The sequence below is a fragment of the Leptosomus discolor genome, chromosome 11 (assembly GCF_034619465.1).
Source record: "Leptosomus discolor isolate bLepDis1 chromosome 11, bLepDis1.hap2, whole genome shotgun sequence".
Taxonomy (NCBI): domain Eukaryota; kingdom Metazoa; phylum Chordata; class Aves; order Leptosomiformes; family Leptosomidae; genus Leptosomus; species Leptosomus discolor.
In genome coordinates this window covers 2,205,503-2,218,531 of record NC_141401.1, presented here as the reverse complement: position 1 = coordinate 2,218,531, position 13,029 = coordinate 2,205,503, and the positions used below count along the sequence as shown (strand labels likewise).

The 13,029-nt window shown below is 48.6% G+C and overlaps 1 protein-coding gene across 5 annotated transcripts in view; it reads left to right on the top strand.

Moving 5' to 3' along the window:
* Positions 1 to 10,288, top strand: part of SMAD3 (SMAD family member 3) — a 74,473-nt gene extending 64,185 nt beyond the window's left edge. For 3 of the 5 annotated variants that reach the window (XM_086471800.1, XM_086471798.1, XM_009961341.2), the window contains 4 exons: positions 2,593 to 2,805; positions 4,159 to 4,296; positions 6,618 to 6,762; positions 10,148 to 10,288. In XM_086471800.1, coding sequence (XP_086327926.1) covers positions 2,593 to 2,805; positions 4,159 to 4,296; positions 6,618 to 6,762; positions 10,148 to 10,271 — 620 coding nt within the window. In that variant the 3' untranslated portion in view covers positions 10,272 to 10,288. Of the gene's footprint in view, positions 1 to 2,592; positions 2,806 to 4,158; positions 4,359 to 4,569; positions 4,597 to 6,562; positions 6,763 to 10,147 lie in introns of all 5 variants that reach the window. The other 2 variants (XM_086471797.1, XM_086471799.1) reach the window with 2 other exon arrangements.
* The last annotated feature ends 2,741 nt before the right edge of the window (positions 10,289 to 13,029 follow it).

Below are 13,029 nucleotides of genomic sequence, written 5' to 3'. Positions count from 1 at the left end.
GAGCTACATTCTCTGACTTTTCCCTAAACAGTACATCCATAAATTGAAAATGAATATTTAGGACAGCTCTGACACAAGAGGAAACTTGCCCATCCCACGACAGCTTAAGCTGAAGCCTAAGACCACAAATCACAGGAGAAAGCAGCATCATTAAAAGCTTGCTCGCATTTTTTTGAGAGACAAGCTTTCCTTCAAAATAGGATTTGTTGGTTTGTGTCTTTCCTCAAGTTGCAAATAAGACGGAAATAAAATTCCCGTACATCCTTCAGTGGGGAGTCCGCAGCTCCCTTGAGTCGCAACCAAGCGGAGGTGGTTTCTGAAGGAAAAGGACCACGAAACCATAAAGAGCAATAGAGGCTTTGGTATTTTTTTATAACTTGAATCGTACCAATCTGAGGACATTACTTAAGGATCCACAACAGCTGATCTGATTTTTCTGGACCTGAGCAGTTAGAAAGGCACTTGCTGTGGCGTAAGAGCGCAGTCACGTGGAACCCAGGCTGTTTTCTGAAGTGGGTGGGCACACCTTAGGCTCTGATTAGTGCTGGTGTTTGCTGTCCCTCTGTGCAAACTGCACTGGAGACACGTGAAGCCCAGAGTCACTGAGGATGTGTACAGATTACTGCTGCAGGCCACAACTGCTGGTTGCTCAAGTGGGGCTGGTATGGCAGAAATACGCCTGATGGTGGCAGTTTCCAGTGGGACAAGCAAATACGGCGTACAAGGGACAAACACAGGGACAAGAAACCTGTGTGACTCCTCGACATGTTCGGTATCATCTGTGCGTATCAGGAGAGGGGCTTGCTTTACGCTAAAAAATGTTTAAAATGTGAAGAAACGGCCCGTATGCTTACCAGATCTCTTAAATGGATGTAGCGACCTCTGTTCTACTCAGCTGCCCTCTGTTAGCTTTCACTTTGACCATTATATCCTTTTCTGTGAGAGGAAGATAGGCTTTTTCTTTTGTGGGTGTAGTGTGTGGAAGAGAGTAGGAACATTGAGTTTTGCTTGTGGTAGAGCATTTTTCTTTCAGATGATATAGCTAAGGAAAGAGAGAGACTGTGAAAGAAGCTGGGAATGGGTATGAACTCCAAAATTCAGAGACTTTGAAGATCTGCTAAGGATTACAGAGTTCCCCAGGTGCACTTTTATTCAAGTCCTTATTTGCTGTCAGCAAAGCTGGTAACAAAGCAGAAACCAAAGGTTTTTTCTGATTATTAGCTACTTTGGGAACTCGTTCACCACAGTAATGGAGAGGAAACCATCAGGCCTTTTGGCTGAAGCCAGGCTGCTTCAACCTGTTTCTAAAGGTTATGGAGTAACAGCAGGTACCAGATGAGAAAGTACTTTCAAACTTCTGTAGAGACACTACCTTCAGTGTGAGAGGAGGCTCAGATGGTAAAAACCTGTCTTTGATTTTTTTGGAGCTGATCTCTTAAGCCCCAGATTTGCCTAAGCCTTGTAGGAGCAACAGATGGGAAAGCCTGTGGAAAAAGCTGGGGTTTGCTGCTTGGTGTTAACTCTTTGGCCAGATGGGACCTGTTCTGTTCTGCTTTTAAGCACCATTTGAATGAGGATGAAGTGATAAATTGGGGGGAGGCCTGGAGGAAATTCTTCTCTTGCTTTTATTTCTTGCATTGAATGTGGGGCATAGAGCACTTACCAATTAGCTTAGTCTGCTTTCCACTTGCTCTGCTCAGCAGCTTCTTGGTTTGCAGCAGGACCAGGCACCGTCTAGCACAGTATTTCCAAGAATATTTGAGTTGAGCTTTCCTCTGCTGAAACCTCGTTGGCTTCAGTGGGAGCAGTTGAGTCATTTTTACGCCATCTGAATGTCCCACCTTTCAGGCGTATCAACTATTGTCTTCCTGAGACTGCCTCAGCCTCAGGCTGCTCAGGAACTTTGGTCCTTTTGCTTCCATCCACAGGCTGAGTCAAACCATAAGCCCAATAAAAGAGATGTGCCATCACCTGGTGGGAAAACAGATTTTCTTTTGATGCAGTGGAACAAAGTGGCTGATTTCCAAATCGCTTTGATGCCAGTGTTGTGTACAATTGGGTGCATCTTGCAGACAACTCTACTGGTTTCATCAGCTAGAGAGATCATAACAGAGTCAGTAAGAATGAAAGTTGGATTTGCTTGCACAGCAGTAGGCTTCTGGAGAGCTGTGTTACTGAAAGCAGGGTTGTGGTGTGGCCTGCTCTTGCGAAGGTTTTCTGTTTCTTCCTTTTCTCTCCTTTTCTTTTCTCTTTTCAGTGTACTGGCTACCCAAAAGTGATTCCACATTTCATAGTAAAGCTAAGTTTACTTTTTAAATGTTCTCCAAGTATGAAGATAGTTCAGCAACACCCCACTTGCAAAGCGACTGGTGTCTTTGACTCTTTGTGATTGTTCCATGTGCCAAAAGCTTCGGGGGTGATGTAACTTTCTAGCTGCAGTCCATTCAAGTCTGACAAGTAAATAAAGTTTGGTGGTTAAAGTGAGCCTGAGGAGTGAAGCAGAACAATATTTCAAAACGGTGTCTTTTTTTTCCAGCCCCCCCCTTCCCCTCCTGAGGGCCTGGGATTCATTTTGCTTCTTTTTTTCTGCAGATCTGCAGCCTGTTACCTACTGCGAGCCCGCTTTCTGGTGCTCGATATCCTACTATGAACTCAACCAGCGAGTGGGAGAGACTTTCCACGCCTCTCAGCCCTCTATGACCGTGGATGGTTTCACTGACCCGTCTAATTCTGAACGCTTCTGCCTTGGTTTGCTGTCTAACGTGAACAGAAATGCAGCAGTGGAGCTCACAAGACGACACATCGGTAATTTCTATTTCCTTGGTTTAGTCAGTGTCTTTCAAGGTGGAAGGTGGAGACCTGCACGTCAAGCTTTTTGTTCCGCTAATCATGTCGTGTGGTCAGTTGTAGAGCACTGCGGTGTTGGAATAGCCATGGTGTTTTGGCAGGCTGATCTTCCATAAAGGAACACTAATTGTGTTTTTTCGTAAAAAGTATAATAAAGGAATGACGGAGAAAGACTAAGATTTCTGGAGGTCGTAGTGGCAGAATTTAAACTGTCACATGTGCTCTTCTGTACTTAGATAAACTTGGATACTCCTTCTCCCTCCTGCACGATTCGATTTTCTAACTGGCTGTTCTTTTATAAATGGAAACTTAATTCCTTAATTGTCATCTCAGTTTATGCTTTTCCTGCTTATGCTGCAAGGCGACACTCAAGTTTGTTTTCAGTTAAACTTGCGCTGAAGAGAATACCCCAGATTTATGCGATTTTAATAAGAGGCAAAACTGCTAATATTTTGCTGCGTTTTCTGCAGACTTCTGTCAAAAGTGAACCTACTTTTTGCTCTGATTTTGCTCCCCTTCGTACCCTTTCCTGAGCAGTAAACTTTCATACAGGAGGATCTTTCCTTACTTGTTTCTAGTATGATTTCTAGCACCAAAAGAACTCCAGCCCCCCAAAACACACCAAGATTCAGAAATCAGTCTTTAAATTCAGCAGGCTTCTTGTGCTCTGTGGAAGAACGAAAGCAAGGTATTCAAACAGCAGCGTAAGACCACAGCAACTGTCTATTTGAGCAAGAAAGATGTATTTGCGAAATTTGTTTCTTTATTAACTGAGACTTTAATAATTTGTCTAAACTCCTATGGGAAATGTATGTCCTTGTGTACAATGTGATCTCAGGCGAAAGGCAATGATTTGAAAATGTCGTATAATTTAATTCCAGATCACAAAGTAAATAAACAAACAGTCACATCCAGCTGCGATGTCTGTGAAAAGGTTGAAAGCCATGTGTTAACTAATAGAACGTTCATATGGAAAATATCAGAGACATGTATGTTTGGAGTAAGCAGGCTGTGAGGTGGTACGTTTAGGCAGTCCAGGCTGTGATTGACAGTGGGGCCAGAGAGTGCCGTTCTGGCTTTATAAATGGTTCCCCCTGCCTTCCTCGGCTTAACTCGCTCGCAGAGCAAATTTATTGCCCCCTGATGGGAGTACCCGTGGGCAAAAAGAGGTGGTTTTCATTTTCCATAATTCGTGGTTTAGCTGCGTTTCGAGAGCTGCCCCGCGCAGAGGTTGCCCACGTCTCTACCAGCTCCTCTCGCAGGTTTTGCAGATAATCCTTCTAAGCTAAACCAAACCCGTGTGTTTCCTAGGAAGAGGAGTAAGACTCTACTACATCGGCGGCGAGGTGTTTGCCGAGTGCCTTAGTGACAGTGCCATTTTTGTCCAGTCTCCCAACTGCAACCAACGCTATGGCTGGCACCCAGCAACAGTTTGCAAGATTCCACCAGGTAAGGAAGCGTGCCTTATCCGTGCTCCTTCACCGTCTGCAAACGGGGACGTGCTATGGAAAGCAAGCTCTTGGCCAAGGTAGGAGTGGATTTGCTGACCTTGACAATAATCAGAAACTTTTACCCTCTTAAAAACACCTTACAGCTCGAGCAGGGCATTTTTTTATAGCCTAAAGGATGAAGGTCCTGATAAAGGAAGCTGCAACAGTTGTCTGCACCGTGTGCGTACAAGTAGGAAGAAGCAGTACTTCAGGATCTGAGCAGAACTAAGAGCAGAGTCTGCCACTTGCTCCGTGCAGTGTTTACAATACAATTACTGTGTTGTCATTGTCTGAGAGTCACGTTTATCATTTTGTTTGTACCTTTAAGTAAAAGAGTATAACGTAAGAAATTTTTCTGAATTCAGATTCACCCATAGTAGATTGAAATTGTTACTTCTTTCCGTTCCGTAGTAAAACGTCCCCCCCCACACTTTGTGAATTAGTTTTATTCTAGGGAAATTGCATTTTCAGGCACCTTGTTGTTTTCACAGCAAATGTATGTCTGAAGTGTGCTGAAAGATTGCGAGAGAATTTATTGCATCTGTCTAGGAAGAAAAGACTTTTTTATTAGATACATTCAAAAGAGCCAGTATGAGAGGATGCCGTTCGAAAGGGAATTAGCTATTTGGCTAGGCTTACAACAGGTAAATTTTTTACGGTTGAAAGTATGTGTATATTTAAAAAATTAACTTTTTTGTTAAGAAATATTTGAACAAAGATTATCTTACTTTTGAGAAGAGATCCATACGCTGCTAGCTCTGGCCCATCTTAATGGATTTCCTTTCTCAGATGCTTAGGAAGCAGCTGCCAGTGTTGCAAACATGACTTAATTCTCCAGCCACATCACAAGAGTCCACCCCGGCTGGAGTCAACATCTGAAGACATAAACAACCCACTCTTCCACTGTCGATTCATCCAAGGCACGTTCCTTGGACTGCAGCTCTCCCCACTTTTGCCACAGCCTTTGGCCGCCTTCTGAGGCTCATCTTCAAACCTTTGCTGGCTTTGAAGCAGTTTCTTCATTCCCTTGTTGACCAGATCAAGTCGTCCCAGCTCCTCCCAGGCCCAGTCATGGAGAGACCTGTTCCCATCCAGTCCTGAAGTCTGAAGAGCTTGGCAGTCTGATCCTGACCAAGTATTTTGCTTTCCTTGCCATCGCTCTGTGCTCAGCCTGGCCCTGATGCTCCCACCCTTCTTACTGTCCCGCCTTAGACTGCCATGTGCCTGATGCAGCTTCCCTTCAGGCTCTCGGCAAGACACGTAGCTCTTGGGCTGTGCTCTTCTAGGGTCACAAAAATGGGCCCTTGTTTCTGCAGCTGCTGAGCTGTTGCGTGTCGTTACGCTTTGCTGACTGCAGTTCGACCCAAACCAGATGACAGTACGAGTCCAGCCCAAGAGAACAGGCTCAGAAGTGATCTTAGAAAAACACAATCCATCACAGTCCAAACGGTTCTTTTTCAGACTTGGCCCGTGCGTAACCCCAAATGAGCATCGGCTGTGCGCCCGGTTTATGGTTATCTGGGAGAAAGCGACATAGCAACACCTTTTTTTAAGAGTTGTGTGTTTGTTTGTTTGTTTAAACTATGAAGGATGATGTTGTATATCACCTAAAACCAGTGGAATAAGTTGTTCTCAGTCCTTCAGCTGGACTAAACATTGGAGAAGAACTCCAGTGTTAAAGGAAAATTCTTTGGCGCATGGCAGGTACGTTTAAGAGCCGATTACAGCAGAAGCAGCTCTGCCACCAGCCTTTTTAACCCTGAGAACTGATTTCTGGCTTGCCAGAGCAGTTTCACTTCAGAACTTCTCCGTTACTTCTGCTGACGGGCATCATGTAAATCCATCCCAACACCAGTTGAGTTCCTGGTTTTAGCCTGTGCCCTCCTTTCTTTCAGGCCCTGTAGCGATTGCTGTTGTTAAGCGTTACGGATCTCTTTAGGCTTTTCAATTACAACATGAGGGAAGTGATTGTAAAGGAGATGGAAGGAGGTTCCACGTGAGGATCCCAAGTCTGGTCCCGTAGATCACAATCTGCTCCGCGGGCCCTAGCATTCGTCGTTCTCTGTCCTGTAACGTGGTTTTCTTCCTCTCACACATAAGCTGTGGAAACGTGGCATCCTTGATTCCCTGCTCTGAAATGCTGTGTTTAATCAATCTGTATAGTATCACGGAGTCTGAGGATATGGGAAAGCAGCACTGAGTTTGTTCCATCCTCAGGAAGAAAGGGGTTTCTTCCTCTGGTTGAGCTAATGCCTTGTCCTTGTGTTCTTTTTTTCACAGGATGTAACTTGAAGATTTTTAACAACCAGGAATTCGCCGCTCTCTTGGCTCAGTCTGTGAATCAGGGCTTCGAAGCTGTGTACCAGCTGACCAGAATGTGCACCATCCGAATGAGCTTTGTCAAGGGATGGGGAGCAGAATACAGGTCAGGAACCTGCGCGGCGTGCTTGGCCTTGCCCTCGCGCTCTTGTATTCCCCAGCCTGGGCCGGAGCTCTGCAGGGCTCCTTCGCGCAGCCTGCGAGACGGGGGGGGGTCAGCACAGCGTCTCTCCAGTAACACAGATGGGGTGTAGCTGTTGAGAGGGGGCTTTGGTCTCGTCTCTTGGTTTTCCCAACCCATTTGTGCAAAATACGCGTTATCTGGTACGCCTGGAAGACCACGTGCGTTTGGTCACGGTGTTGTACGAACCAAAAGCTTTACCTGAAGCACAGCAGATAAATCCAGGTGGCCTGTGTAGCAACTATTACCTTTTTTTTTTCCTTATGACTACACTGTTATCAGGGCAGGATCAGTGCGAGTGCTTCGTAATAGGTATGGTTTGGGTTTGATGCTTCTTTTATCAGGGACTAATGGGATTAAAATAAAAGCAGATTGGCTTCAAAATTTATATTTGGAAGAACTGCTAGAGTTGCTGCAAAATTATGGTTATATCTCCTCATCCTTTCCTTAGTGCTTGTCATAAGGCAATTGCTTAAAGGTGACCGGAGGCAGTAGGAGGAACAGGGTTGCTGTTTTGCCTGGTGGATATTGAAGGTACAAAAGGAGATGCAGTAGGGTCCGATTTTTGAGATCGGTGGCGTGGTTATTCTGACAACAGAGGGACAGTGGAGACAGTGTGAGGGACGGAGCACTCCACAGCTTGCGTTGCTGTCACCACTGCATTAGCCAGCAAACGTCCCTGAGTAGCAAAGGCAGTGACATCGGTGTTGAATAGTACAAGTAGGGGAGACGAAATTCGTTGGAAAATTAAGGTCGTTTTATGAGAGAGAAAGCTGGCAAGGATTTCAGCCAAATGTGATTTTGAAATACTTAACTTGACTGTGCACCCTTTAAATCTGTAGGCTTATTTGAAAACCTGGGGGCAGTCCCTGCCTCCCCGAGCAGCAAGGCTGTCTGCGGATGCTCCCCTCGCACGGCCGCCCGCAGCAGACGGGGGGAGATGCCATAGCATCAGCTGGAGCCTGGGCCCTGCACGTTACTCTCCCACTTTCTTCATTTCTCCAGATGTTTGGAGTCCATTTTGTTTTGAAATTGTCCTGCACCCGGGCCAGAGCCTTTCAGCCCTGGCTCGCAGCCACGGCTCGTAATGAAATCCAGATGAGCGTGACTTACGGAAAGTCAACTATCATTAGAGGATTGTAGGCAGTGAAACCCTACGCTCGCGCTGACCGCGCCGAAGCTGCTCTCTCGCTCCTTCATTTCCTTGCCACAAAATACTACATCTGATTGCCTTTGTCAGAGCACGTTTACTTGTTGAACTGATTCGTCTATAAAATCGTTACTGGGGGAGCTGCACCCAGAGCCCTGTTCCAGCGACGGCTGGTTCAGCTGCTCAGCCTTTGGAGCAGCCTGATCGCTGGGGTGTTTAGTCCTCTTGTGTGCCTGGGGGGGGGGGGGGTTGGTGGAGGGAAGCGAGGAGCAGCCGATTGCGTGAGCAGCCTGTCCTACAGAGGTTCTCCTTTGTCCAGCGGGAGCCTGGTGGAGCAAGCTGAAGGCATGGGGAACGTCGAGGGTTTGCCTTTCCGAAAGTCTGGAGCCGACGTGTTGGTCGTCCAGGCGGGCAGGCAGCAGGAAGTTCCACGTCGATTTGTGGAGGGCAGAAGTGTGGCAGCCCCACGGGAAGGGGGTTTCTGGGCAGCGTTGGGCTGGTTTCAGGCAGCAGAGGGGAACGCTCTGCGTTCAGGCAGACTGGTTTTTCCTGGGACCCGGGGAGGTTGGCGTGCGTCGCTGGAGCTGACCGAGCGAGAGGTGCTCCGCTCTCCCTGCCCTGCAGTCCTCCTGCCCAAACAGGAGGGCAGCCTTTAATGCAAAACACTTACCGTTGGGTGGCTGGAGAGGACGAGCCCTGCCCTGTATGCCCGCTCTTGGGGCACCGCCTGGCCTGCCAGCTCCGCTCAGCCGCGCCTGAGCTGGGAACGGGTGGGGTGCCCTCAGGGACCTGCTGCCATTTTCAGCTCCAAGGATGAAAGCTGCAGATTGAACAACAGGAGGGGTTACAGCCCTTGGCCAAAGCCTTGCCGAGCTGAACCCCAGAGCCCCCGCTCCTCTGCCCTGCCGCGAAGGGGCAGGGAAGGCGGGGGGGAGCGCAGGGCAGCCCCACGGAGCAGAGGGTCCCCTCTTCAGCGGCGGTTTCTCTCTGGGCCCCGCAGACTTTGACTTCTCCCTCCCACAAACAGGGCAGCTTCTGGGGGAAAAAACACAGGACAGCTTCTGGGTGTAAAACAAGGCTGTTTCCAGGCTATTTCTCTCCATAATCCTCCTCCTCCACAGCAGCTGTCCCTGCCCCTCTGCCTGGAACAAGACTCCTGCCACCCCTCGGCAGAGGCGGGAGACCCCCTTGCCCCGTGCCTTGGCCTCCCTTCCCTTCCTTTCCTCCCCATCTCTTCCTGCCTTACCATCTGGAGATGCTCCATGGGGTCTGGCCTCAGGGAGAATAACAGAGAGGCAGACAGGAGAGGGGGAAGGTGCTTTGTGGCCGGGGAGAGTAAGAGCTGACCCAGCGAGGCATCCCCCTCTGCTCCCTGGTCCCAGCCGCCGGCTCTCGAAGGATTTTAAAATGCAGGGTTTAACGCCGTGGGTCGGCCTTTCCGAGAGGTTTTGCAGCTTCTTACGCCCTGCAGCATTTCTGCTGCTTCTGAGGCAGCTGATGAAACGCGAATCTGCTGGAGCGGCCCCGTACTCAGCGTGTGGAGCGAAGGGTCCAAACCTCCAGCGCGTCCTTCCCAAGCCGTGCGAAAAGGAGGCTCAGCGGCACCTCTGGCCGCACGGGGAACAGGGCTCCGTGGGGCTGCAGGAGGGAGGCTGAACGGCTGAGTGGTGACCTCTCTCCATCACCTCCACGTTCTGCTAAAACCTAAAGATAGGGTAAAAAGAAGATCCTTGTCTTACGCAGAGAGAAGTTTAACCTGTCTGGTAAACCGCTTACCTTGCTATCTGGTTAGGAGAGGCAAGGTCTGCAAAATAAAACGGGATGATTTCGCTTAGATAAGCACCTTCCTTTCCCTTCAGGGAATCAGATGCCGCCTGTTTTCAGGAATCTGGGTAGTAAATAGGTTATATAGTGAGTTGCTCCTTTGGGATCATAAGAAACATAAAGAGACAGGGAAGGGTTTTTAAAAGAAGTTGGCAGCACGAGCCAGAAGCATGTTACAGAGGAGAGGGACGTCCCTTTGGCCCCGCGTGCAAGAGTATTGTCTAAGCAGGAAAGAAAGCTTCAGTAGCTGTAAAACCTTTTCGCATTTGTAAAGTTTGGTAAGTCACGTTGATGTTCTTTTTTTTTTTTTCTTCTCTTCTCTCCCCCTTCTTGTAGGCGGCAGACTGTGACCAGTACTCCCTGCTGGATTGAGCTGCATCTTAACGGTCCTTTGCAGTGGCTGGACAAGGTCCTTACACAAATGGGCTCCCCGAGTATTCGTTGTTCCAGCGTCTCCTAAGGAAACCGTCTCCTGGGGGCGGGTGGGGGGAAGAAAGACTCTGGAAAATGGAATTGGCTTAACCCTTAGCAAAATGCATAGTGCATAGTAAACAAATTCCCGGTTTTTGAAGTGATGAGAAAAAAAATCTGCTTAAAAAAAAGAAAAAAAAAGAAAAAGTGGGTTTTCTTTGTCTTGTTTTGGTTTTTTTAATACCCATTGAAGCCACTTCCACTGAAACTGTCAGCACTTTGGTTACAATGCTACGGGCCATCGCAGTTAGAATTTGAAGCTGAAGTTTATCACGATAAAAACTGGACTTTGTTGCAGCGGAGAGAACCAGCGCTCTGCCTCCCGTCGGGCCGGGCCGGGCCGGGACGTGCCGCGGTGAGCACGCAGGAGCCGCCGACGGCGCGGGGGAAACCTCCCGTCGGCCTCACGCAGCTCCAGGCTCGTGTCACGCAGCGCCTCTGAAAAGCCAGGCACCGCGGGACTTTGGGATGGCTCTGGCTCGTGCTGTCGCCATCCACCTGATCCGCTCTTGCCCTCCCTGGGATGGGGGAAAAGGAAGCATTCAAAGCGCGCTCATCGCCCCGGCGGTGTTCCCAAAAGGAATGCGTTTCCCACGCTGGACTGCTACCAAGGAGGCAGAGGCTTGCGTCGTGCCTGAGGGATGCAGCTGATGCCCTGACGGTCTCAGGCTGGATTGACAGGAAGCAAAAGGCCGAACTTGAGGCTCCTTCTGAGGCTGCTGCAGCGACTTGAGCTGCTCGCAGGCAGACGCTGGTCACGGGGGGTTGTCCCAGGTCACAGCCCTGGCTGGAGAAGTTGAGCCTTCGTTATGGCGCAGCCTGTTTGCATTAACTACGGAACGTTCGTGTTCTGCTTTCTCAGTATGTTCAATGATATCTGCCACTCCTGAAGTCTTAGGGGCTTCGTGCATTCAGCGTCCAGGTCGGCTCTAGTGCCGGGCCTGGACAGGCCCTTGCTGCCCTTTTCGGGACAAGCAGTTCAGTAGAGCATCCCATGCTGCCACGGGTGGCTGCGCGTGAGCCAGGACATCTCAGACACGAAACCCCTCTGTTTCAGACTTATTCCAGCTGACTAAAATGCTCTGAGATGTGTTTTTGCCTGGAGAAATTGGCAGCGTGTGTATTTACTTGTATTATAAAATGTTCGTTTTAAACATACATGCTCCAGACTGTTTAATATTTTATTTTTTTTTTTGCAGCAACTGTTACGGCAAACAACTTCCACAACTGGAAAAAAAAAACCAACCCTTAGCACTTGCTTTTATGGTTCAAATTTGCCAAATAAGTCTCGTAACTTTGTCAGTGCTATCCAGTTATCTGTTTCTTTATATCTGCATTGAATATCGTATGCATTTGTGCCAAAATATTAGAAGGGGGAGGGGAGAAAGTGATAATCAGTTTCCTATGGAAATCTTTTTTTTTTCTCTTCTTTTTTTTTAAAATATACAAAGGACAAACACACGAGGTAGATCTGGCTCGGGGAAGGACAGACTCGGATGGACTTTTCAATGGTTTGTGTTAAGGCTTTAGTCCTGCAGATCTGTGTGCTCCCAGACGGGAACGCGAGCGGCCCCGCGGAGCTCGCTGGAAGTTCTCCTGCGCTGAGGTTTGCCGAGCGCCCTGCTCCCACCACGGGCTGCTGACTCCTGACGGCATTTCACGCCCCACCGGGAATGTCCAGGTACCTGCTGCCTGCAGAGAGAGGCTTTTCCGAGGTGCTTGTTCCTTTGAGACCGCTCTGTTCACCAGCCCCACCACCTGCTTGGCAAAAAAACCCACCGTTTTCGGGCCCGAGGCATCGGCCAGACGGGGTACGAGGCGCCCCTCGTTCGGCGGACGCGGGAGCAGATGACGTTTGCTTCACCAGGCGAAGGAAGGGATGCTTTGGGCAGTTTTCTTCCAGAAACCAGAAGTGACATTTTGTACGTAAAATGTCAATCCCGAGGAAGACTTTCAGGGGTGGGCGTGCTCCTGGACGATCCAGGCGCTTTTGAAGATCCTCTCGCAGAATTTTGACTGGAGCTTTTGCTGTGCAACGCGGCTTGTACCGTAGCGCTGGAGGTTTTCTAGGGGGTTTAATTTTTATTTTATTTTATTTTTTTAAGTTTTTGCAATGTGTCTCGTTTTAGTTAATCCTCTGGTTGCATGGACTGGTGCAACAAGAGCGTCTGTATAAAATAGTATTTTCTAGCCACCTAAAAAGTAGGTCTGTCATTGTGGCTTGATTGGGCATATACTTGCAGATACAGGTTTCTAACGTAGTTGCCGACAAAAATTTATCCTGACTTTTGTGGAAGTATTTGACTTGCTGTTTTAGCGAGAGAGGGGGGAAAAAAACCTGCCGCGTCCAACGGCCCCAGGTTTCCTCCCTGAGTGTCTTTAAGTCGTGTTTGCTTATTTTAGCGAACAAACTGTTTTCGTTGTCCACGTAGTCCTGGAGGAAGTCGGACTCTGTGGCGCCTCGTGCGTGATGGCGTCTTCAGCGCCAGTGTCGGGGCGCTCGTTGGCGTGACGGCGCGGGCAGGAGCCCAGCCTGAGCCCGAGGCTGCGAGCTGCAATAAACCCCAGCTTCATTCGAAGCCTGCAGACGGGGTCGCCTCCTCAGCCAAACCAAGAATTGGACCTGGATTTCCACCAAGAACCAGATTAGTCTCTTCTGTCTGATAAAGGGTAATTAATTGCTAATAGATGCCTTTTGAAAAAGAGGATGCAGATGATGCATCAAAACTTTGGTTAATCTCATCTCA